This window comes from Dioscorea cayenensis, chromosome 7 (genome assembly GCF_009730915.1).
Source record: "Dioscorea cayenensis subsp. rotundata cultivar TDr96_F1 chromosome 7, TDr96_F1_v2_PseudoChromosome.rev07_lg8_w22 25.fasta, whole genome shotgun sequence".
Taxonomy (NCBI): domain Eukaryota; kingdom Viridiplantae; phylum Streptophyta; class Magnoliopsida; order Dioscoreales; family Dioscoreaceae; genus Dioscorea; species Dioscorea cayenensis.
This window is the reverse complement of record NC_052477.1, coordinates 4,261,875-4,288,497: the sequence shown is the minus strand read 5'-3', so window position 1 is coordinate 4,288,497 and position 26,623 is coordinate 4,261,875. Positions and strand designations below refer to the sequence as shown.

The 26,623-nt window shown below is 32.8% G+C and overlaps 2 protein-coding genes across 2 annotated transcripts; both read right to left on the bottom strand.

Moving 5' to 3' along the window:
• Positions 1-11,125: 11,125 nt before the first annotated feature.
• LOC120264507 (histidine-containing phosphotransfer protein 1) lies at positions 11,126-12,713 on the bottom strand. Its single transcript, XM_039272321.1, has 7 exons — positions 12,586-12,713; positions 12,317-12,445; positions 12,074-12,204; positions 11,883-11,951; positions 11,689-11,760; positions 11,515-11,587; positions 11,126-11,395 (listed from the first exon to the last, which is right to left on the bottom strand). Exons 2-7 carry the CDS (start codon positions 12,374-12,376, stop codon positions 11,354-11,356), a joined length of 447 nt encoding a protein of 148 aa, XP_039128255.1. The 5' UTR covers positions 12,377-12,445; positions 12,586-12,713; the 3' UTR covers positions 11,126-11,353.
• Positions 12,714-18,364: 5,651 nt separating this feature from the next.
• LOC120265752 (probable prolyl 4-hydroxylase 4) lies at positions 18,365-24,842 on the bottom strand. The gene is made up of 7 exons (XM_039273715.1): positions 24,609-24,842; positions 24,456-24,513; positions 24,264-24,368; positions 22,042-22,099; positions 19,114-19,289; positions 18,959-19,028; positions 18,365-18,885 (listed from the first exon to the last, which is right to left on the bottom strand). Exons 1-7 carry the CDS (start codon positions 24,746-24,748, stop codon positions 18,590-18,592), a joined length of 903 nt encoding a protein of 300 aa, XP_039129649.1. The 5' UTR covers positions 24,749-24,842; the 3' UTR covers positions 18,365-18,589.
• Positions 24,843-26,623: the final 1,781 nt, after the last annotated feature.

Genomic DNA, 26,623 nt, shown 5'->3' with positions numbered 1-26,623 from the left:
ATGCCTATAGTAAAAGGAAATGCCTCGTTAAAACCTTACTAGTAGAAACCCAATGGGATAAAAATCTAGTGAAGGAAAAAGGGTACATTATCCTTAATATATGCTATAATTGCTACCTCATTAAAAACCTTACCAGGAAAACCCAATGGGAAAAACCATGGTTAAAGGAAAAGAGTGCAACACGTATTAACTCCCCCTCATGATAATCTCAATATACCCTTCATGTGCTGCCTCATTAAAACCTTGTTAGGAAAACCCTGTGGGATAAAACCATGATGAAAGGAAAAAGAGTACAGTGCATTTATGACTCCCCTTGAAGAGAACATTATTGAAGATCCCTGAGGCAACGCATCCCAATGTTATGAACAAACTTTTTAAAAACTGATGTGGGTAATGCCTTAGTGAATAAATCTGCAGGATTCTCACTGGATTGTATTTTCTGAATATAGATATCACCATTTTTCTCAAGATCATGTGTGAAAACTAACTTCTGTAGCATATGTTTTGTTATATCACCTTTGATGTATCCTCCTTTCAATTGAGCTATACAAGCTGCATTGTCTTCATATAATATTGTTGGGCTGTCCTTCTAGGACAACAAACCACAATTTTCTTGAATATGGTGTGTCATTGATCTTAACCAAACACATTCACGACTTGCTTCATGAGTTACAAGTATTTCTACATGATTTGAAGAAGAAGTAGCAGCTATAGTTTGTTTTATAGAAGCCCATGATATGGTCGTTCCCTGATGTGTAAAGACATGACAAGTTTATGATCAAGCTTTGTGCGAGTTAGATAAATACCCCGCATCTGCATATCCAACTAATTGTCCTTTTGATTCATGTGTATAAAATAATCCCATATCAACTGTTCCTTGAAGATAACATAGTATATATTTAATACCATTCCAATATCTCTGTGTTGGTGCAAAACTGTATCTTGATAATAAATATATAGCAGAAGCTATATCTGGCCGAGTACAGTTAGCAAAATACATCAACACACCAGTTGCACTAAGATATGGTACTTTGGTACCAAGTAATTCTTTGTTATCTTTTTTAGGTCAAAAGAATCTTTATAAATATCAAGGGATCGAACAACCATAGGGCTTGTTAATGGATATGCTTTATCCATATTAAATTGTTGCAAACCTCTTTCTATATATGTCGATTGGTAGATAAAAACATCACCCTCTAAGTGCTCGAGCTGCAGTCCGAGATAAAATCTTGTTCTCCCAAGATCTTTTATTTTAAATTCTTTCTTTAAATAATTAACGGTGTTTGGAAGTTCTTCAGGAGTTCCAATTATATTGTCAACATATACCTCAATTATCACGTATCCCTTTTTCGGATTTCTTGATGAACACACATGGGCAAATAGGGTCATTCTTATACCCTTCTTTTAACAAATATTCACTGAGGCGATAATACCACATACGTCCAGATTGTTTTAAACCATATAAAGATCTTTGTAACTTAATTGAGTACACTTCTCGGGAATTCGAAATGTATGCTTGAGGCATCTTAAGTCCTTCTGGGACTTTCATATATATTTCACTATCAAGGGATCCCTATAAATAAGTTGTAACAACATCCATAAAATGCAAATTGAGTCCTTCATATACTGCCAGACTAATTAAGTATCAAAAAGTAGTTGCATCCACCGCAAGTGAGTGTGTTTCACCATAGTTAATGCCAGGTCTTTGCAAAATCCTTGACTCACAAGTCATGCCCTATATCTCATAATTTCACCTTTCTCATTTCATTTTCGCACAAATACAGATTTGTATCTAATTGTCTTAACACTTTTAGGTATACAGACTACAGTTCCAAAAACTTTTCATTTTCAAAGTAAGTTTAATTCTAACTCAATTGCATCTTTTCATTGTTGGCCAATCATTTCTTAATCTGCAGACTTTGGCTCATTATCCTCATTATTTATCCCATTTAACGCTATATTATATGCAAAATATTATCAACGTTGACTTCATTTCGGTTCCATTTTATTCCATTTAGAACATAATTGAGATCTCTTTCCTTTCATAAATTTTAGGTACCTGAGTTTCTTCCGGAACTAAAATATTGTTCATAATTGGGGGCTGTTCTAAAGACTCTTCTAGAGTTATTGTATCCTCAATTTAACCATCTAGATTCTTAGCTCCTTTTCTTTTCGAGGATTTTTATCATTGGAACCGATAGGCCTACCACGATTCATGCATGCTTTGGATTCATTTGCAATATTAATTTGTCCTACAAGGACTTTAATTTTGATTGGAGCATTAACAACTGGTATATGTGATTTCGTCACTTTCTTTGGGTCAGTAAATGCATCTGGTATTTAGTCTGGCAGTTGTTCATCTTAACATTTTAAATGAATTATCTTTTGAACTTCTAGTTTACATTATTTAGTATGAGGATTAAGATAATGATAATTCATTTCAACTAATCTCTTTTACCAGTTGTTTATTCTCTCCCCCTAATGTTGTAAAAAACTAATTCATCAAAATGATATTCAACAAATCGAGCTTTAAATAAGTCTCTTGTTTATTATAGATGGAGACTTATACCCAACATAAATTCTTAACCTCCTATGAGGGCCCATCTTAGTGCGTTGTGGTGGAGCAATTGGAACATTAACCGCACATCCAAAATTCTTAGATGGTAAATATTAGGTTCCTGACCAAAAAAACCAATTGTAAAGGGGAGTACTTATGATAACTTTTTGGCTTTATGCGATTTAACGCTGCTTCTTGCAAAATAGCATGTCCCCTATAAGAAATTTTTTTTCTCATAAGCAATGGCATAGTAATTAATTGCAAACGTTTGTTAAGATATTCTACAAGAACATTTTGTGTATGAACATGTGCTACAGGATGTTCAACATCAATTCCAATTTGAGGAATAAATTCACCAGCATTATCAAAGCATATTTTCTTACTTGGATAATCAGGAAATTATGCTCGTATTTGAATTAATTGAGCAAGCCGTCTAGCAAATGCTTGGTTGCATTATAATAAACATACATGAGACCATGTAGTTGATGCATCAATTAAAACCATAAAATACATAAATGGCCCTCATTGTGGGTCCACTGGGCCCCAAATATCACCTTGTATATGATCCAAAAATACAAGAGATGTATTTCTAATTTCTGTTGGTGATGGTCAAATAATCAACTTTCCTTGAGAACAAGCAGCACATGTAAAATCTTTAGATTGAAAAATCTTCTAGTTTTTTAACGAATTTCCATATTTTTTCACATCATAATTGATCCGAGATGGCCCAACCGATCATGCCAAATAATAAATATATTTGTAAGCTCATAATTTATGATAGCATATGTTTCAGTTATGCTAATATATGTATAGTACAAAGCAGAGGAAAATACAGGTAATTTTTCCAACATGCATTTTTTTTTTTTACCTAAGATCAAACTTGTATAAAGATATTCAATATGATATCCATTTCAGCAGATATCCTCAAAACATAGCAAGGTTTTTTTGGTAAAATATAATGCATTATAAAATTTTGTTCCTCTAGGTAATGACAAATTAGCTCTTCCAGAGCTTTCAATTAACTTTGTACTACCTGATATAATACTAATTTGGCTTCTTGCATTACTAAATAAGAGAAGTATTTTTAATCTTTAAGGATGATGTGAGTTGTTCTACTATCAACAAGACACATATCTTCATCATTGATGTTTTTGTTAACCAAATGGATATTCCCTTCCCATAACCAATTAAATGATTAATCTTCTCTTCAAGATCGATCAGGAAGTTAGAAATATCCAAATGAGTATCATCAATATGATTAAGATCATCTCTACAAGAGTATTTTGTATCAACCTTTTTCTTTTTGATTTCAGTGATTCTTGTTAAAGATCAACAAGATGTTTTGCTGTACGACAGGTATGTGACCAATGACCTTTGCCACCACAATAATAACATTGATTATTCATATGATTACTAGTTTGTCCACAATTGTAATTATTATATGTCATCACATTCACAGCAGGGAATGGAGTCGAACCAGTAGAATGAGACATATGATTCTTTATTAGCAGCTCGTTATTTTGTTCAACAACGAGAAGTCAAGAAATCAATTCAGAGTATTTCTTGAAACACTTTTTCATGTTATTGCTACTGAAGGAGCACGTTGGATGCATGAATAATGAAATTTTTTTTTTTCTCTAACATATCTTTCTTTTAGATTATTCCGAAGAATAAGTTGGTCTTTTACCGTAAGGTATTCAGTTTTAAATCCTTCAGGGAAGTGGTGGAGAAGAAAGATCATGGCTTTGGAATTATCTTTGTTGGATGCTTTATTCCTTTCTTTGATTGCGTCTTTAGGACCATTTGCATCCAAATAAATTTCAACATCTAACATCCATGATAAATACTTCTTCCCCGTAATATCAAGAGCCACAAATTCAAGTTTCACAAGATTCAACATATAGATATTATCACAGATATAAGATGAGTCCAATAATATCAAATATTATGAAAATTGAATTCTTGTTAAAACAAATATGAATATAAAAGGCATGCATAAGATCAAAACAATTTACCTCGAAGCTTAATAAGTAAAGCTCTCGTGCCGATAACGTGTTATAAAATTAAGAAAGCAAACAAAAGAAACAAATAAAAACCATACCAAAGTGGAGAGAAGAGAAGTAGTCAACTTTTTATTCACTTCCTTCTTTATCACATGTATCTCATCTATATCTTATACAAGATTACAAAGCCTTTTTTTATAGGCTGAGAGGAATATGAAAAATCACATCTATTAAACTTCTCATAAATATGAGAAGATGAAGAGGCATGAGAATACGAAAAGCCATAGGAGTTTTAGGAGTTTAAAAGATGAAGAGGTTTGGGAGTTTGGGGAGATGAAGAGGTATACATTAATAGGCATCCACTTTAATTAATGTTTCATAACAATATAATGTTCATTTCTCTTTCATGTAATATACATACAAATTAAGCATGAAAGAATACAGTTGCATATCAGTCAATTAAGGATACCTTGTTAGCAAATAATCAATGATGCATGGAGACTTCTTCCAAACACCAGAATGCACCTTAAGAATCCATCTTGTTCTCTCTCTCACATAGTTTGAACAATTAGCTTGGAGAAGAAAGCAAAGCTTAGACACAGCTCCAACTCTCAACATTTCTTGAAGAACATCATTCGTCGCCGAATACTTGCAAACCGATGATAGAATCCTCACTGCTCGATCATCAGCCCCCGACGAAACTCTTAGTATTATATTTGATATAATGGCAATTCCAGCAACATGGTTGAGAAACTGCGCTCTCCCATCAGCGCAAGAACATAAATGATCGAGCACACCAAACACAAGCTCCGTCATTCTCTTCTCCGACCAGAGAATGCTTGGCTTCCAACCCGGACGAGTGGCTTCAGATGAGTTTCACAAGGCGCTGGAGCTGGTCGGCGAGATCGGAGCTGGAGGAGAAAGGAGATCCGGTGACGACATCAACGGCGGCGGTGGCTGCAGGGAAAAGGGAGGCGAAGATCTGGGCAATCATCAGTGAGGGAATGGAGGAGGAGAGGAGGAGAGAACTTGTGGAGGCCAATTTTTGGGGAATGGAGGAGGAGAAAGGAAAGAGAACTGGATCTCTTCTTTTCCAAAATTATACATCATCAGCATCAGCCGTTAGATGACCATCTAACGGCTGATGAGGGAACATCCCTAGAAATGAATTCTAGGGACGTTGTTCCCTAGAAATGAATTCTAGGGACGTTCCAGGGGATGAATTCTCATATATATATATATATATATATATATATATATATATATATATATATATATATATATATATATATATATCAATGTTGTGTTTGTTATTTGCATGATTTTTTTTAATTAAAACTTATAGTCTTATATATTTGTGAAAATATATTATTTATAATGGAATGCCATTTTTACCCCTATCATGCTAAATTTGGAAGTTACATCACATAAAAAGAAAAAGATCTTTTGTTGTCCACTAATTAATTGATTTATTTATATGCAAATATCTTTGTTTTTGCATGGGATATATGAAATACGGAATATGAAATAAGAAAATTTACAAAATAATAATAATAATAATAATAATATGTGTGTAATTCCATAATAGATAGATTTTTCAAGTTGAGCAAAATTTTTTTGACTTAGTAAACGAGCTAATTGAAATTTTAATTTAAAAAATAAAAAACATATTTTGTTTTTCTCAAAACTTAGGCCCCATAGAAAACATGTATTCGACATAGTATTAAAAGGAATTTATTTCTTTGAAGACTAAATATTGCAAAAATTTAATGAAATTGAGATTCAAATTGACTTGTAGAATAATTTTTAGAATGTAATTATTAAATATATATACCTAAATAAATAAATTTTATATTAAAAAAAACCGGAATTATTTAGACTGCAGCTTAATAACAAATTTTTTTAATAGTTTATTTTAATAGTTTCAAATTTGATAAATATTGATGTAATTTTTAACCAAGTATATTTAAAAAACCATGGTAAAATGGGCGGGTAACCATAATTAATGGAAACATTGAATTTTATTTTATTTCTAATTAAAAAAAGAAGAAAATAAGTTTCACCGTGTCAAATACCCACAACTTGCCCACCAACTAATGGTGGAAGGTGCAACTCATGCAAACTTCATTTTTATATGTCACAAACTTCGTTGATTGTCAATTTTTCTCATTAATTAGCTATTATTGTCCGCACCCTTATTTATTATTTATTTATTTTGTCACAATATATATATATATATATATATATATATATATATATATATATATATATATATATATGAAGTACAAAGACTATAAAAATCATTATGTATAGGTGTGAAAGTCTGCTTTGATGAAAAAACTTTAATAATTTTGACATAATTAGTATAGATTAAAGGAAATATTTTAAAACTAATAATTTATTTTAAAAATTATAATAAATATTTACAAAAACTCCACAATATATTAGAGACGTATATCCAAAGTATAACTTTTAATTAAGATGGAGATGGCCATGGACTTTCAATTGAAGAAATTTTTGTTATATATATATATATATTGTATAAATGCAATTAATTTATTTCCTTTTTTTTAAATTTTTTTTCCAACATCGTAAATGGAGGTCTTTATTTTTTTTTCCATGATTATTACATTGTTAAAAAATAAAAACAAAAATCAACTAGGAGTTCAAAAAATAATTTAAAAAAAATTATAATCAAAGCTTATTTTTTATAAACTGTCTAGCCCATATACCCTCAGTCAGGAACAAAAGTTTTGGACTGTGAGCCAAGTACCACCAAGCTGTAAACCTTTTGGCGGATTATATATCTTTTCATTTCAATTTTTTTTAACTAGTGATTTTTAATTAATTAATTAATTAATTAATATATAAATAAACAATGTTTTTTTATTATGAGGAGTTAATTATTTCTAAAACATAGATAATTAAAAAAACCTGATCTCAAGGCAATATCCACCGTACGATCGTGATTTGTCCACGTCAGCGATAGTGACAACCCGGTTTTTTAAACTCGGAGAGAACTATATATACCGGCTTTGCAGCCATTTCCACTTCTACTACTGCTCTATGCCTCACCGGAGCTCGGCGACCATGGCGTCCTCTTCCCGCCGGGGTTTCCTTCAACCTCGCCGTCACCATCCTCCTCTTAACTCTTCTCGTCGGTTGCCCTCTCTATAAAGTCCCCTTCTTTTCCTGTTCTTCTACTTTTGTTGAGAATCTCTCACTTTGCATTCGTCACTAATTTGTAAGTTTATCCATCTTCATCGTCTGATATTTTTTTTTGGTTTGTTCATTGTTGAATCTGTGTTCATTGATTGCAATTCAAGTGGTCACTAGGAATTGTGCTGAATTCATTGAATTGAGAAATTATATATTTTTTTTCAGTGTAATATAAGTAAATTTATGAGTTTGGAATCAATTTTAGATGAATTTTGTTCATGAATACTGTATTGTGGAAAAGCTGCTGAATCAGTGATCTGAGGAAATTCGGTGAATGAAATTGCATTTTATGAATTCAAGAACTAAACCTTCTCAAAGAAAAAAAGATAGAATTGAACAATAATTTTGATCAATTTGCATGTATGGAGTGTGAGTGATGTAATGGATTGGTGAATTTTTGAGTTCTGAATCAATTCTAGTTGAATTATTTTTCAAGAATACTGCATTCTGAAAAAGCTGCTGAATCATTGATTTGATGAAATTTGGTGAATAAAATTGCATTTTATGAATTTAAGAATCAAATCTTCTGAAGAAGACAAAGAATTACACAAATATTCTGATCAATTTGCACGTATAGAATGTGATTGAGTGATATAATGGATTGGTGAATTTATGAGTTTGAGATCAATTCTAGTTGAATTTTGTTCAAAAATACTGCATTCTGAAAAGGCTGTTGAATTATTGATCTGATAAAATTCAGTGAATGAAATTTCATTTTATTAATTCAAGAACTATATTTTATTTTATTATTTAAAAAAAGAAAAGAAAATTGAAGTAATATTCTGATCAATTATCATGCATGGAGTGTGAGCCATGTAAATGGATTTTGTCATAATCTTAGGTTTGTGATTGCTTGTATCCCATCTTAGACTTTATGGCTAATCTTTAAAACAGTTGTGTTTCCTTTATGATGGTCACTGATTGCTGAAGTATCATTAGGATCCAGTGAAGAAGTATCTGAAACAGTCCATCCTGCTCCAGGTTAATTATAGTCTTGTAATCCCCATTTCAGAAAACACTTAATATAATTCATCTCCCATATTATGGTGAATACCAATGCAACTATGAGTCACTTAGCAGAAGCTTGTAGAGAGGAAATTATAGCTAAGAAGCAGTAGATAAGAGATAGTATGCCCAGTACTGACATGATGGGCTGTGATTGTATTCCTTTTGTTTTCAGAAAGCTCACTGCACTATACACTCCAAGCTACATGCAAATCAAGGTGGTAGATTTCATGGCAGTGTTGTGTTGGTTTTATTAAGGCTGATACTCCCTTTGAACTATCTTATAAATTTCCATAGATTCTTAGAAGGTATTATTTACATCATTTCCAATGAAATATTTCTTTAATTTGTTACAAATACTCTGTATACATATCAAGTCTATGAAATTCAATTAGTAGAAGTATTATGACAGGGTTTTATGGTTTTCTTTGTTGTTTGATGCTTAACACTTCTAGTTCTTTGCAACCTAGCATGCCATTTTAATGTTTCCTAATGAAAATTTGTGTTTCCTGTACACAATAACCACCTGTGAAAATATTTTAAGTGGAAAACGAAATCAATAATTTTAGGAAAAATTTATTATAAGTCTTTGAAAGTTTCAAAATATCTCAGACAGACCTTTTGACATTTAAATATGCCAGACAGTATCGGCGAACTCTACTTTTCTATTCCATGCAATTCACTCCGTCAATTTATTCTATCTCACAACATATATTTCCCGCTTAAAATATATAGTTTTCGTTTAACATTGCGTGCTTTTATGTAACTACATAAGTGTTCACTTAACATATAGTACTTTTTCATTTAATATTTGACCTTTCAGTTTAATATCTGATATGTCCATTTAATATTATTTGTTTTTGTTGAAAAAACTGAGAGGTATTTCCGTCAACGTCAGTTACATTTATGATGAAAGGACATAAAAATACGATGTTAGAAAAAAATGGACCTTTTGGAAATACTCAAACTTAGAAGTTTTTTTTTGTGAATAACTAAACTTCAAAGAGACTATTTGTTCATTATCAATTAATTTTATAAATACTAAAGAAAACTTAGTTCTTTATGTGCTTATATTGGTTAGGGACATGACGTTATGTTCGTTGTAAATACTTTCATTTTAGATATAAACACTCAATCTGACAGCATTTGAGATCCATCTGATTAAAAAAAAAATGACAAATTTCTGGATTGACAAACATTTTTCTAGTTGGCATCTAAGAAATGGGAAATCAAAAGTGAAATAGCTATTGTGTGTTAAGTGTCAAGATTAACAAGTAAGAATAGCTGTGACAACAAAACCATGAATGCTGATTGTAATGACCTACATGCTGGGGATAACAACTAGTCAAGAAACACACAAATAACTTTGAATAACAGACAGCACACCAACATTGTAATTGATATCAATTCTCTTTTACTGCTGAAGACTGACTTGAGATACTATACATTGATAGAACTACTTGCTTTCTGATGTATGCTTTGGGAATTTTAGGAGGATTCTTGAGGATGAAAACAGCAATCTTTGATTTTTCTAAAGTTAGAACAAAGTTCTTCACTTCAGACCACATCAATGTATGAAACAAAACCTACATTATAGACAAATCAGGAACCATCTTCTCATGCTTTTCACAATAGAACTAAGTTTAAGATTTTACTGAAATTGCATGGTTATTCCGGTTCATACATCCAATATGCTACTTTCAAAGTTCAAATTTTTTCTGCACTCTGGTTAATGAGAACACTTGCATTTATATCAGAATTGTAGTTATCCTTGATATTCTCCTTGCATGCAGGGTGTATTTGTCGTCAGGGGGACACATTTATGCCATTCAACAACAAATAGGAAATGTTTTTGCTATTCTATAGCACAGCAGAAACATCGATTTCACTACCGTACGGTATTATTGATCATAATTTTGGCCATTTCCAATGAATATAAAGCTTTCCATTTCTTTAAGACATCATCTATTTTGTTTGTATACATGCAAGTTATATTCACCCCACAAATCATTCGCAAGTGTTTACTGTTTATCATTGGCATCTAAATCCAGAAAATGCAACTACAACCTATTAATTGATGCTATGTATTATATTTGTATTATATTGTGTTTTAATATAGTTGTATCCTAACGTAATTAAGCATTGCATTCTCTTATGTAATCGTTACACGACGACATTCATATTCGGTATTACAACAAACAACATGCAGATTGTTGTTGTCATCGTTCTTATCTGAAAACGAACAATGCGTAACTTTCAACTCAAGATCGTTTTGGCGTTTATCATGAAAATTTCTTTGGTGAAAACAGCCTAATCAAATGTAAACAAGAACAAGAAGATGTCAAGAGCATGGAAAATGGATTAAATCAAACCAAGCCTGCAATTTACATGCATAAATGAAAAGTTAATGCCGAAAAACAGCAAGTTCAAGATTATCTGAGTTCTCTCTTTACATCATATCAATAACTGAGGAAAAACAAAGACAAAACGATGATAATTGACATAGTCCAAACATGATCAGATTGTTCCAAAATGAATCCTTTCAATTCCCTTTTCATATGTTTAACATCTATGGAATTGACCCACCAGCCTGAACAATCTGCTGCTCCAGCTGTATATATATTTTTTTCCGATCAAATTAATCGATTTCCAAAATTTCAATACTAAATTAACCGATGTGAGACTATTAGTTAGTTAGTTATATCTTCTATTAAGAATAAAAATAAGTACCTTAAATACGGTTTCGAGCTTGTTCTTCACAAGGGAATACTCATGCTTGACTTGCTGCAAACACCTCAAACATCTGCAGAAAAAATTGGTTTTCATTTAACCTTGCAAAAATTAAATGCCAAACCACAAACAAGAAATACAGAAACAAGAAATAGTCGAGAATTTTATCCGAACCCTTCTCGATCACCGGCTTCACAAAAATTGCGAAAAGCTACACATACATTCTTGACTCTCTGAGCACCTATACTGTTCAAAGAGAAATAATCCTTCCATTTTCAGATTGCATTGAAAATTTCTTTTGAATCTTTATTTTTCTGTATAATTTGCAGTTCTTTTTAGCAAAAAAAAAAATAATCACAATTCATTACCTAGCACTGCTTCCTTTCAACTGATGAACATGAGCATCAACTTTCTTAAAATCTACAACTTGTTGCTCCCTTTACCAAAACAGTTCATAGTTCATACCACAATAAAAACACAACATCAGTTTCAATCTCTTTCTTATATATAGTAAATAAATAAATAAATAAATAAATAATAGAGAAATGAAGGTAATTACAAGGTGGAGGTGAGCTCATTGAGAAGCCTTTCAGAGTCTTCAAAGAAAAGAGAGACCACTTCCATTACAAACTCAGGATTGCTTTCATCCTGTAACTGCTGTAACTGAGTGAACTGATCATCCAGAAATCCCTTCAAAAAAGACAAGATAAAGAAAAAGAAAAAAAAAATTCAGAATAAACAAAAATCTCAAGAAAATAACAAGGAAAAAAAAAGGAAAAGAAAAAAAAAATGTTTTACAAACCTCCCTGAAAAGAGAAGATATGAAGTCAATGAACCTTCCTTGCAACTGAACCACTTCCATGACTTCCTTTCCTCTGCTCCTCAAAACACACTGAATGATGATGATGATGATGATGATGATGATGATGGCCTGTGTTTATAATGAAAAATAAAAAAATAATAAAAAAAGTAAGAAGAAAAAAATTAAGGAATATAATTAGTGTATTTATGAGAAATATCTATTCTAAGAAACATTTTAAGGAAAACTAATTAAGGATTTGGTACACTAACCTTTTAAAGCCAACCCTGTTCTTTGTTCTTTGGTTTTGTTCTGGGGAAAGTGATGAAGATGATGATGAAGTTTAACAAGTGATGAAGTGGGTAGAGAGAGACCATGTTACCCACAACAAATAAGACACCTGTCATGAATGTCCTGTACACCAAAAAAAATTAAAAATTAAAAAATAATTAATTAATGGTTCTCATTTCCAAAGCCAAGATTCTTTCTTTAGTGAGCTTTTATTTTATATTTAATTAAATATAATATGTATGTATTGATAAATATATGAATGTTTGGCAAGAATCTTATCAAGCATCCATCTTTGTGTATTGGTTGGTGTCATTGTCTGCCATTGGTGAGGTTTCTTTCAGTTTTTCTATGATTTTGTTTGTCTATTGCTCACTGGTTAAGCCATGTTCTTTGTCTTTTTCATGGTAAAAAAAAATGCTCTGTTTTTTTTATTGCCTAAAATAACATAATTAATAGGTTCATTTTTTATTCTTCAATTGAAAAGAAATTTATTTTCAATTGGAAAAGTAAAAAATAATAACAAATTTATTTGTTAAGGGTGTTCAAAGTAAATACATTTTTTTAATTAAAGAATTAAAATAAAATTGGCCATTGACTTTAATTCTAAGTAAAATATGATGCAATGAAATTGGGTAATATTTACTAAAGAAGAATATATATATATATATATATATATATATATATATATATATATATATTTGTGTTTGTGAGGCTCTACATTTGTGAAAGATCCAAAGATTTGTCACATACTATCACATAATTATAAACCCATGTGTGGTCCAGAAATAGGCTAACAAGGGCTGCTTTTATTGTGGTCCTTGTGTACACATGTAGCTTTATATTAAAAAAAAATCAACAAAAGCAATGTTATTGTTATGGGAAGAGTTTGTCCCCGCCAACAATTATTTCCACACGTGCTCTACATTTATGCGGGGTAAATTTTTGATGTGGTCACTGTGTTATGGTTGATTTTTATTTTGGTTATTGTGTTTTAATTATTTTTTTTTGTCATTAGATATTAATTTGTTTTCATCGGTTGGTCATTTTTTCCGGTTAAATTTAGATGACATGGCGGCTGAAAATACCACGTCACTCTTTTTTTTTTTATACTTTCTCTCATCCCAACTGGAGAGAGACTAACAAAAAATTTACCCTATTTATGCATATCTCTGATACATAAAAAAATTATATTTAATTTTTATTTAATTTCATCTGAAAATACATAGCATATTTTTTTTTTTTTACCAAGACGAAAAGCACCAACTCACAATATAACTTATATAATTTTTTTTAATTTAAAAATTTTATGGATCTATAGTAGTAATATCAACGGTGGAAAGGGAATGAGCACTCATATTATTCACTCAAAAAATTTATATTACTAGTCACACTGAAAGAGTACAAAAATAAGATCAAAGTTCAAATTAAATTCAAATCAATTTAACTTGCAATTAATCAAAGTTCTATAAAGTGTAATCATTTTCTTCCTCCTCTTTGCTCATGATGTTTGAGAAATTGGGTTTTCCATGTTAAATTATATGTTATTTGTTTGTTATTTTTTTCGGTTATATATATGTATATAAATATATATTCTGTTATGACATATGTGATCTACTATTTATACACAGAAATGTTGTAAAGTTGGTAATTCCAATGCATTAAAAATGATTATATTGATAATCCAAGTGTCTATCTTAATAGGATTGTTAAGTGTCATGTTGGTTTGAAGTTATCATCAACATCATCATTTGCTATTAATATTTTTATTATTATCATACAACCTTGCATGACATGTGTTAAAGTTACAAAACACCAACCATAAATAAAATTTAGTTAATTTTTGGTAATTATTTTTTAAAAAAAGTTTTTTTTATTATTTATCTTTTTATAATAATATATATCTTAATGGTGTATTGGTCATAAAATAAAAGGTGTTGAATTGACAACTAAATTATTATTATTATTATATATCTCAAAAGCATTTTATCATCTTTAGTTACCTTTATCTTACATGCGCCATCATGTCTGCTCATATATATCCACTTAATATGAAAGAGACTTTGGGGTGATGAAATAAATTTCAATGTTTTTATTATTTTTATTATTATTATTATTATTATTATTATTATTATTTACTATTTTTTTAATAAATATAACAAACATAATATTAAAAAATATGCACAATATCAAAAATTGACTGTTTGGCCATACACCTTATTCTACCGTACAAAAATTGGCCACAAACTTACTCTCATACAAAAGCTTTTATGATATCTTATATATAGAAATCTTATACTGCTTTCATATAATATATTTTTGCTCAATAAATATTAAATAAATTTTAAACACCTGACCTCACGTAATAATAATGAATATTTTTAGTGGAAATTGCCAAAAACACCTTGTAAGTTTGCAATATTGCCAAAAACACCCCGTTAGTTTTGCACTCCTCAAAAACCCCTTCCTTGAATACTGATAATTTTTAAACCCCCGAACATCTAATAGTGATTGATAGAGTTAATTTTGGAATTTTTGGACTGAAATTGTCCCTCAGTGGGAAGTTATGGCAAGTGTGACGGGGGTTTGATTATAATGCCCTTGGATACTATGAGTTTCATTTGAAATCGAAAGCTCTATTTAAAAATATGAGGTATGAGGTTACGCTTTTAAAAATGAGTTTCTGTTTAAAAATGAGTTTTCTATTTAAAAATGAGTTTTTTTGTTTAAAAAAATTGAGTTTTCTGTTTAAGAAATGAGTTTTGCATTTAAGAAAAAGGTTCTCGTTTAAAAATGAGGTCTCTGTTTAAGAAATGAGTTTTTCGTTTAAGAAATGAGGGTTTTGTTTAAAAATGAGGTCTCTGTTTAAGAAATGAGTTTTTGTGGTGTATTTATCACCCCCAAAAATCTCTTTATTGCAGCTTGAGCTGGGCCAGGTGAGACAAAGCATGCGGCTCACAATCACAGTCACGTTGCATGAAAAATGGGATTTTATGTTCAGAGAAAAAGGTGCAACTTTTCGATGCCTTCGCTCGACGACGAGGAGCATGCGGTCTTCCCCGAGGTCGGCGACGAAGAAGATGAAAGAGATGAGGTCGACGGCGGGGAAGGCGATGAAGAGCGAAGACGAAGACGGCGAGATCGAACCCCTCAGTCGGCCGCTTCCCTCCCTCGTTCCTGTCGCCCAACTTAGGCAGCCATGGATCCAAACCCCGGGAATGATCCCTAACCCTAACCTTATTGCTATCCATGTTGCGGTCTCCGCGATCGAGAATGGTTCCGATTCAGTTCGACCCTGTCTTATCCGAGCGTCGCCACGAAGACCTCACCACTCCGACGCCGAGGAGCGTCGCCAACCGGATCGCCAACGCCGATAAAGATTTCTCCTTTAAGACCCCACGTAGGCGGAGCCACCTCGAGATCGCTCGCCATATCTCGAGCTCGACGACTCGGCGTTAGCGCGAGATCGGCGACGATGAGATACTCAATGTCCCTACTCAATGAGGTCTTTGTTTAAAAAATAAGCTCTCTGTTTAAGAAATAAGTTCTCTGTTTAAGAAATGAGTTCTCTGTTTATATGTTTGTTTGTCTTTGTTTAACTATCGATGTTTCTGTTTAATATATTGCGTTTACGTTTAAAAAGTGCTTAAATATCGTTGTTTCTATTTAAATATGTACTGAGTGCAACCTTTCGATGCCTTCAGCTCGACGACGAGGAGCATGCGGTCTTCCCCGAGGGTCGGCGAGGGAAGAAGATGAAAGAGATGAGGTCGACGACAGGGAAAATGATGAAGATGAAGACGAAGACGGCGAGATCGAACCCTTATCGGCACCGCTTCCTCCCTCCGTTCCCGTCAGCGACTTAGGCGCCATGGATCCAAAACCCCGTAATGATCCATAACCCTAACCTTATTGCTATCCATGTTGCGGTCTCCAGATCGAGAATGGTTCCGTTCGAGTTCGACCCGTCTTATCCGAGCGTCGCCACCGAAGACCTCACCACTCCGACCGCGAGGAGCGTCGCTAATCGGATCGCCAACGCCCTGATAAAGATTTCTCCTTTAAGACCCGCACGAGCATGCCACCTCGAGATCGCTCGCCCGGATCCGGAGCTCGAAAGCACTCAAGCGTTCACGCGAGATCAGCGACGATGAGATACTCGATGTCCCTACTCGATGAGGTTTCGTTTAAAAAAATGAGGTCTTTGTTTAAAAAAATAAGGTCTCGTTTAAGAAATGAGTTCTCCGTTTATATGCTTGTTTGTCTTTGTTTAACTATCGATGTTTTACGTTTAATATATTGCGTTTACGTTTAAAAAAGTGCTTAAATATCGTTGTTTCTATTTAAATATGTACGAGTGGCCAAGATTAATTGGTTTTATATCCAGGATTAATTTATCATGTAAATATTTGTTTTTCTGTTTAAATATTAATGTTTTTGTTTAAAAAATGAGTTTTATGTTTAAAAAAATGATGTTTCTGTTTAAGAAATGAGGTTTCTGTTTAAGAAATGAACTCTCTGTTTAAGAAATGAGTTCTGTTTAAAAAAATGAAAGTCTCTGCATTTAAGAAATGAGTACGTGCAAAAGGAATGCAAAAAGAATGAAAAATGTATCTGAAAAAGGTTTAAGAGCGATGATGGAATTTCATGTCACGAGGGGTAAAAAGGAAGTAAACAATAAAGGAAGGGTTATACGGGTATACAAAACTCACAGTACATTTTGGGAAGTTTTGAAATTATCGAGGGGTAAACAGTAATTTTCCCATATTTTTATCTATTGGCCCAATTTATTATATCATTTTTTTTTATCAAAAAAGAGAATTTATTTTATTTATATTTTATCAAATAAAGAGTGTCAAAATCAGGAATAATTTATTACATATAATGATTAAATATAGTACAAGTTTAACAATTATTATTTTTAAGAAAATAAAAAAGAAAAAAAAAATTTATTGGAGAAGATAAATATGACAATGCCCCCAAATAAAAAGAAGGCAGACGTGAGACGACATCACAATCAAGAAGCAAAGTAATGAAGACAAAGAAAACATTCAGAATATATATATATATATATATATATATATATATATATATATATATATATCTACATGGATATATATATATATCCACATGGCCTTTATTCCAGCCTGTTTGACAGTATCAAATGGGAGTAATAAAACAGATAACATCATCTTTTCAGGTATATATGTTCAGGCTCTCATCATGCTTGTTCTTCTTCTGCTCAATATAAAACTATATATTATAATTATTATTCTTATTGCCTAAGTTCAATGCACTTGCCCTCTTTATTCAAGGATTTGGTTAGAGCTAATTATAAATATGTATGCATATATATATATATATATATATATATATATATATATATATATATATATATATATATATATAGAAGGTTTTTGAGTTATATCTAATTAAAATTATAAATGTCAAAAATTAGGTTTACAATGATGTTATTTTTAATAAGTAGGTGCATCTTTTATTTTAAATGTGAACCAAACATATTATCAGAATGCAATACATATTTTTTAAGTTGCTTTGACTACCATACTAACTTTATTTTAACTAACTGCATTAGTTAAAAATAAAAAATAAAAAACACAACTTTGATAACATGGTAAATGCAAACCAAACTTATTAGTGAAACCAATTCAACTCAAAAACTTATGTTGATAGGATGAAAAACTTTTCATATGAACGATGTAAGACTATTAAATTATTAATCACTCTAACAACTTGCAAACAGAACTTCAAAAAACTATTATATTTGATAACATGAATAACCAAATACAAATTTAGAGTTACATGAGCTTCCAATGCAACTTGAGTTTTGTAGCCATCACTATATATTTCTGTTCTTCCACATGTTCTCAGTAAAACCAAAATGAGGTAAAGAAATTAAAGTAAATGATTTGGACTGAAATACAAAGTAAGAGGTCTTGAGATCGATGAATTGCCGCAAGCCTATTTCTAACAAACATTGCAGCTTCTTCGGCAGTAACCGGGCAAATCTGTTGTTCCGACCATGTATTCAGAGTTCTTTGTGCATTCTCCAAGCGCCGCCCACCTCTCGCAACTATCGTTCTGGTCTTTACAGTCACTGTCATTCCCGTAAATTTTGTCGAAGTGTGCTACATGAATCCATTTTGTTGCTGACCATTTTTCACCTTCTATCACCGGGCATCCTGCATGTAGACTGTTTGGATCCGTGGTGGCATCGGGATGAAGGCTGAAGAAAAGAAGTGCGTCTCCTCTCCGTGGTTTCACTGAGAAAAACATAATTATATGTGAACACCAAAATGGGTAATGAATGAAGTTCTTATTGTCCCGGGCAGTCACCTGCAATGCCGCGTCGACCACAGTCCGATAGATCCTCATCCATAATGTTCAAACCACGATGGGAGGTCTCCTGTTATTCATAGGACAATGATCATTTTGAGTTTATAACATTGACTGCCTTGCTTTTGAATGGGTTAAATCATTGATGAACTAACCTCGGCCGCTGGGAAAACTGTCTCACCACCTTTTACAACATCTGTTAGATACATAAGCACAGTCGCAATACGGTGACCCCCACGGGCAATGTTTACTTTGTCAGTGAAATAATCATAATGAGGATCATATTTTTGGCCATGCTCATATCTCAGGACTTGAATGTCCTCACCGTTTTCTACATGGTATAAAGATAATAAGAAGTCAGTTCACAAACAAGAGTCCCAAAGCGTGACGAATGTTGAAAAGTGGCACATGGAGGTCTTTCACCAAAATCTAAAGATAGTAAATGAGTTAAAAGTTAAAACAAGGAAATTCAGTACACCTTGGACAAGATAAGAATGACATAAATTGGCTGGCATGCAGGAAGATCATATAGCACATGAAAACCACAAAAATGTGTTCAAATTATTGTAAAATTACTCCTGTTTCTAAGAGCATCTGTACATTCACATCATTCAATACATATGGTTTCTAGGATTCCATTAATGAATATGGTGCTTCAAATTGAATATAACACACAATGACTTTTGAGGCCGCATGAAGGAATATAGTATCCTATCTATCTTCTTTTGTGTTTCCATTGAGCTATGAATAAAAATTGTATACGGCACTAGGACTTTCAATTAATAAGATTCTTAGCTCATCTCTAGTGGACCATACAAAAATTAGTTGGTTTATACAAGAATCACACACTTAATCACTAGTAAAAGAAAAGTAGAACTTTGGCTGATTGGTATGGTAAAGGAATTCTTTAGGATACGCAAAGAAGTATTTTTGGATAAGAAGGAAGCCAAGTTCTTTTATTTTCATTGGCCTTCCAATGGTCTGATGCGTAACCATCCACTTCTGAGGCAAAAAGGTACTGTGCGGATTAGGCCATGTAGGAGGATTTAGGCTCGCAAAAACCATCAACCAAATATCCTATGATTCATATTGTGTGCCACAAAGTCAAAACCATTTGCACCATTTTCCAACTATATTCCTTTTTCAATGCCTTCCAATAAAAGAATAAGATGCTTATCTGACCCTCATCCTCTTTCTATCTCCAGCAAAGGGCATACAACATGCTATTCCTCCTTTCCTCTTCTACAGTAACACTGTTCCCCTCTGAGGATTTATCAAGTTTTATCCTTCACTACTCAACCAGCTATCACCCAGTCCCCAAGCAAACAGCATCCTTTCATCACTATAACTTCTCTTGTCACACTGCAATTTATTCTAATACTTAGAAGGATATCAAATGGAAATAACATATTAATTCAATGAAATTGTTATAGTCCTGAGTAAACTACAAAAAATCTTTAATGAGGGACACTTCTTCACAAGAAGCCTTTAATATGCATTTAAAACAACACTTTGATAATTAAATTTTAAGGTTGTTCCCATGGAATACTTGTAGATAAGTACATCCTTAAAAGGACATCTAGGCAGCTTATGCAATGCAGCAATACACAAGCAGATCAAAGGTACTCATTGAACAAAGCACACCCTCTCATTTTATGGGGGTCATAAGTTATTATTATGATATGTTCAATGATTAATAACAATGTTATTAAATGCGCAAAAAGCACTCATTAAGGCGCCCAGGCCAGCAAGGCGAGGCTATAGCGACTCATAACCTTCTAGCCAAGGCAAGACTATAGTGTCTCATAACCTTCTAGCCAAGGTGCCATCAAGCCTAGGCGAACGCCTTAGCCTAGGCCCAAGGCAAAAATAGCAAGAAAATCGTCACCTTTGTTAGTTTTCTCTTTTTCTTACAGTTTTTTGAATGCTTTTTAAGAAATTATATTGAGTAATAAATATAAGTTTATAAAGGAAATATAAATAATTATACATGAAAAGTATAATAATTAAGAGGAGAGGGATTTTCTATTTTTTCAAAACAAAATCAAGGCAACGAGAGCAATATAGACAGGCTTGTTAGCAGAGGATAACATTATAAATAATTATACTTGAAAAGTGTAATAATTAAGAAGAGAGAGGCTTTTTTTTTTCAAAACAAATTTAAGGCAACAAGAGAAATATAGTGGTTTTTTAAGAGAGAACGGCATTTTAAATAAATATACTTGGAAAGGTTTTCTATTTTTTCATAACAAAATTAAGACAACAAGAGGAATATAGAGAACTATTTTAGGAGAGAATAACGTTATCGGCTGAGCATAACAAAGAAAGCGATTAAAAAAAAAAGAAAGGGAAACTTTAGATAAAAACCAGAGGAAAATTAGAGAGAATTAAGGTGAAAGATTCTAAATTAGGTCTTGCATACTAAACTTGAAAGTTTAGATTGCCTTTTGCGGTTTTATGTTTATGTTTTATTTTGGGTCTTCAATGTTTTAGTTATGAATTTTATAGTAATTTAAATTCATCTTACACAATTTCAATGTTGTTTTCAATATATTTCTTTTTTTTTTAAAAAAAAAGTGCTTCATGTCGCTTGAGCGAACGCCTAGGATGGCGCCTAGTGCTTAAGGTGACTTACATTCTCATCGCCTTAAGGACGCCAAACGCTTTTAACTGCACTAATTAAAAATGATTGTATTGTGCATTGAGTTCTATTGATAAGTTCAACAATGTGTCTTTTAAAAGATCACAAGAAGAAACTGTCCACTTTATTTTTTGTATACAGCTAGAAAAGAAATTCCAATATGCCACATTAACAAGCTTCTATCTTTTAGAAGACAACCATTAAATCATAGATTAGATTCCTATATATTGTAATGTGATTGTGACGTAATCAAGCCCATAAGGAAATATACAAAATCAGATAAGTAATCTTTTGAGAATAAAACACACAACATGCAGCAAAACAATAAGATCACAATTTACTAAATGAAATAAGAACTATAAGCACAGGTGACAATGAACCTAAAGTTTAACACAAGGAATAAACCATGTGATATGAGTTCAAACTTAAATTAGATACTCACCCTTTGGGAGGAATGTCCATGCAGCAAGCTTATCCTCAATACCAGAAACAATAGAGTCCTGCAAATAGTTTACTATTACTTGACCAGTTGATCATTTACAGAACATGAGCCAGGCTATGAGGAAATAAAATTCTAATAGAACATGTTACGTTGTCAATTAGATCAGATCAGAAATAATAAAAAATCACTTAGTCTGTTCAAAAGTAATGAAGTATATCTATTGCAAATACAAGCTTAGGATTTTAATTTTTTGGATTTCACATAGCCATCTTGGCATTCTCACATGTCGTTCTATCATCAACCAACTCATAAAAGAGTTCAAGGCATTTTGGCACAAAAAAAATGTCTTTTCCACATTTCTCAAAATAAGAAACAAAAATCTGATGTTCCAAGCATTCCAAAGGCCTTGATCTCTCCCTGACTTTGAAAATGCAGGAACTTCTCTAAATCTATCGGTTTCTCTCAAGTTCCTTTTGTCTTATGGAGAAACTCAAGCCACTACCAAACGCCCTCAACAGAATTCCACAAACACTCTTCCAAGCACATGTTGAAGCAATCTAGTCCAAATTCGCAGCGATCGTCACATTCTTGCTTATTTAGGGTTTGGTGCATGTATCAATTCAAAACCTCAAATATGAAAAAGTCAATACTCTGCTTACAAGTTGGTTATAATTTCTTAATGAGCCACATGCAGAAGCTCGTCAGTTTCAGATCAATGTTATTTATTTATGTGGATTGATGCTTAAGATTATTGGTCATGTTCACCAATTACTGAGTTTTGTTTGCTTTTCCTCTCAATGCAATATATTAAGTGGCATTAAAGTCCCAAAGGCAACTTGTCTAAATTTATCCAAGCTAAGATTAAAAGCAGATACCACAATCACATGTTCTGACAATGCACTTATACAACAAATTAACTCCGCAACATGAGCAAGCATGCTCTTGCTCATATCCAAGTTCATTTCCTTTGAGGCCTTAGTATCAGTACAACTTTCTAGCAACTTTCTAGCAAATCTAGAGCTTTCTTGTTGCATGTCAATTGACAAATAAAGATGGGTATATAAAATCAAATAGTGGTAATCAAATTGGTGTCTCAAAGTAATTAGACCGCAAATACAACACAAGCTGCCTAATATGCAATCACATATTAGAATGAGCTTCTTTCTGCTGTTACATTGAGGAATATTATTTTAGTGTGGCTATCCCTCAGGCTTAAAATATAGTTCTAGTCATTATCAATTGGAAACTCTGGAATCAGAAGGTATAAGGGTTTACATTCTAACGAACTTTATCAAGATCATAACAAACTCATGATCTTGTTTTTCTCCTCACATTATGCAAATTAATGATATATTAATAGTAAAGCTCGTCACTCATTTCCTTAGAAGCCTCTTTTGAATGAGCATATCATATGAAATTCGAATGCCATTCTAAACAACCACATCTATTTCATAACATAGCCATAAGCTTGGGTTTCTCCTCATATTCTGCAAAGAGATATAAACGGTAACTGGTAAAAGACAGTGACACATTTACTTAAAATTCTCTCAAAAATAAGTGAATAGGTAAAACATACCATAGGGAATGTATTCATAATTTAAAATTCATAAATAAATGAATAAAGTTCTCCAGCTCATTTTTTATCCATTCATCAATAACAATGCAATATCATCATTATCGATCTAAAATAATGTCTTCATCTTACCCCCTATTAAATAGGCACGCTAGATAAAAGTTTGCTTTTTCTCTTTCTCTGGTAGCACATAACTCCTAAAAGAACTACGTTCCACCATCTATATCGACATAATTACTATGTTTCTCACTGCAAGATCTCAAAGGATGTCCACCTCTTATAAACTTTCTTGCACTGTAATATATACAGGCATGATGATCTCTCATTAGTTTTGAATTATGCCCCAATAACAACATATAGCGCAGTATGCTACTTGAATCAATCATTTTAAGTTATCGAATCAGCATTTGACTCACTTGCCCTTGAAGAGGACCCTAAATGACCTTACAATTAAATCATATCCATTGAGCAGCCATCATATGAAAATTCTGATCAGCAAGTGCAACAATTAAAATCACCATTTCAAAAGTTTTAATTTTTTTTTTTTCACAAGGAAATCCACTTTCCTATTCCAATCTTCTCATCAAAAACTATATTTTTGAGATCCCAAAAGCCAGAAAATCACAAAAAGGGTCAAAGAAAAGCAAACCTTTCCCTTTGCAATGAACATCCCAGAGCTAGTCCGAACTTCACTGAGCGTGCTTTTTCCAGACAAATTATCAGCCACCTGCGATCGCTTCAGCTCTGACTTCGCCTAAAACCAAACACAAATCATTCAATCAAATTGAAAATTAAAACAGAGAGAGAGACAAAGCGATCTATTTAGATCTTATCAGCTCACAAGAGATATCAAATGGTCGCATTCTTGGTCCGTGAGAAAACCGCGGTAGACGAAAGCTCTGGCAAGATTGCAAGAAACCAAGATTCTTCATAATCATCAAGAAATGGAGCTCCATGGCAATGAATTAGGGTTTTGGGATAATAACAAACAAACCTTGGCTTCCATGAGATCTGCTTCGATTTCGTCGGGTCGATCAACGATGCGTTGCAAGAGTTGTGATCATAAAGCAAGGTCAATAAGAGAAGGACGACGACGAGGACGAGAAGACTGGACTTTGAACTAGCTGACCTCATTGAAGGGCTTGGAGAGCTTGGAGAATCAACAACAATGGCGGAAGGGCGAGAGAAAGAGAAAGAGAAAGAGAGCGTGTAATCACGGTTTGAAAAGTCAAAGAGTTTGGTTACTAAATTAATTAGTTAATTAATAAATAATAATAATAATAATGAGAAATTAATAAATTAATAAAATTATCCATAAATATCTCCCCTTCCAAACTGATTTGGGTGAGGACATTTGGCCATATGTATTGATTGAATGTTTTTTCTTTTTAGGATCCGTTTGGTTGAAGGGCATGAGAATATGAGGATCATAATAGAGAATGGGGAAGGGGAAGGAAATGAAAAAGTAATATTTGATTGAAAGGAATGTAAATAGGGATTGAAGAGAATAATACTTTCTCATATTTTAATTAAATAATATCTTTAAATTGTAAAAAAGTTATTAAATAGCTCAAATTTCTATAAATTTTTTTAAATAAGTTATTGGTATATTTATTTTCTAAATAAAATTTTAAATTTATACATTTTAATAGATGAATATAATTTAATTATTTTATTTAAAATAAAAAAATGTCCAAAATTAATTATTTTTAAATCACTAAAATTTTTTAATTAATCTAATATTTAAAAAATAATGAGATATTTAATTTTTATCCAAAACATTATTAAAAAAATTAACAAAACTCAATTTGAGGGGCATAAAGGTAAATACATTATCTATAAGAGGTATAAAAGTATATTCTTTATCAAGGCATGCTCAATCCCCCCAAGATGAGGGGGATGAGCATGATGGGTTTGAGGGGCATGCACTCCCCCCTCATTCCCTTTCCATGCCTTTTGGTGCATGCTTAAACATGGGCATGCGCATGCCACAAGAGTTGATCCCCAATCCTTAGGGATCAACCCTTGCATCCAAACACACCCTTAATGAGTTTGATAAAACCAAAACATCACAATCTCCTCTATCATTAATACCTCCACTGGCCCACTTTAACATCCTTCTCGATTCCCAATTGTTAGTCAACAGGCCAATGAGAAGCCGACAGCGATATCATGTTAGGAACACCCGCGAGTGAGCATACCTAGGCATTATTGCACGTTAATTTGTCCTGCAAGATCATTTTTGGTTTTGCAACGAAACTAACACCAGACCATAACGATCATTTGTTCAATCACCGCCATCCACTTTTCGAATCCATGATTGGGCTGTTGAAGTGTTCGGCATATGTTTCTCTACTCCTGCGAATCAATATACCATCAATTCAAGAGGCCTTTATCAGTGTTGTTTTTTTTTTCTTTTTTTTTGGTAACCCTAACCCTAGCCCCCAATGGCGCTACCGCCTCTACCCCCTATGTTCTCAAGCGTGTCGTTGATTCCATTGCTCACCGCCGATCCCGCCGCTTGCCATCAAGCTGTTGCTTTCCTTTGCCCTCTGTGTTTTTGCCCTTTTTTTTTAAACCCTAACCCTAGCTCTTAATGTTTGTAGTCCAGATGATGGTTCCTCGACCTTCCACGCCATCCAGTTCTTTTGATCAGCGCCGGAGGTTGGAGGACTAGGACTTCTCGGTTGGTCCAGCACCGATCTTGGCTTTAACTCTCGTTTGCTTCACTTTAGTGAGCTCGGCAGCGAACCCTCTCTTCGAGAGGCCATTATTGGTTTTTTTTTTTTGGTAACCCTAACCCTAGCCCTTAATGCCGCTGCCACCTCCGGCCCCTACGCTCTCAAGTGTGCCGCTGATCCCATTGCTCGTCGCCGATCCCGCTGCTTGCCGTCGAGCCATTGCCTTCTTTTGTCCTCCGTGTTTTTAATCCCCAACCAACCCTCCCCCCCCCTTCTCCTCTCTTTTTTTTTTTGTTAATAACCCTAACCCTAGCTCTTAATGTTTGCA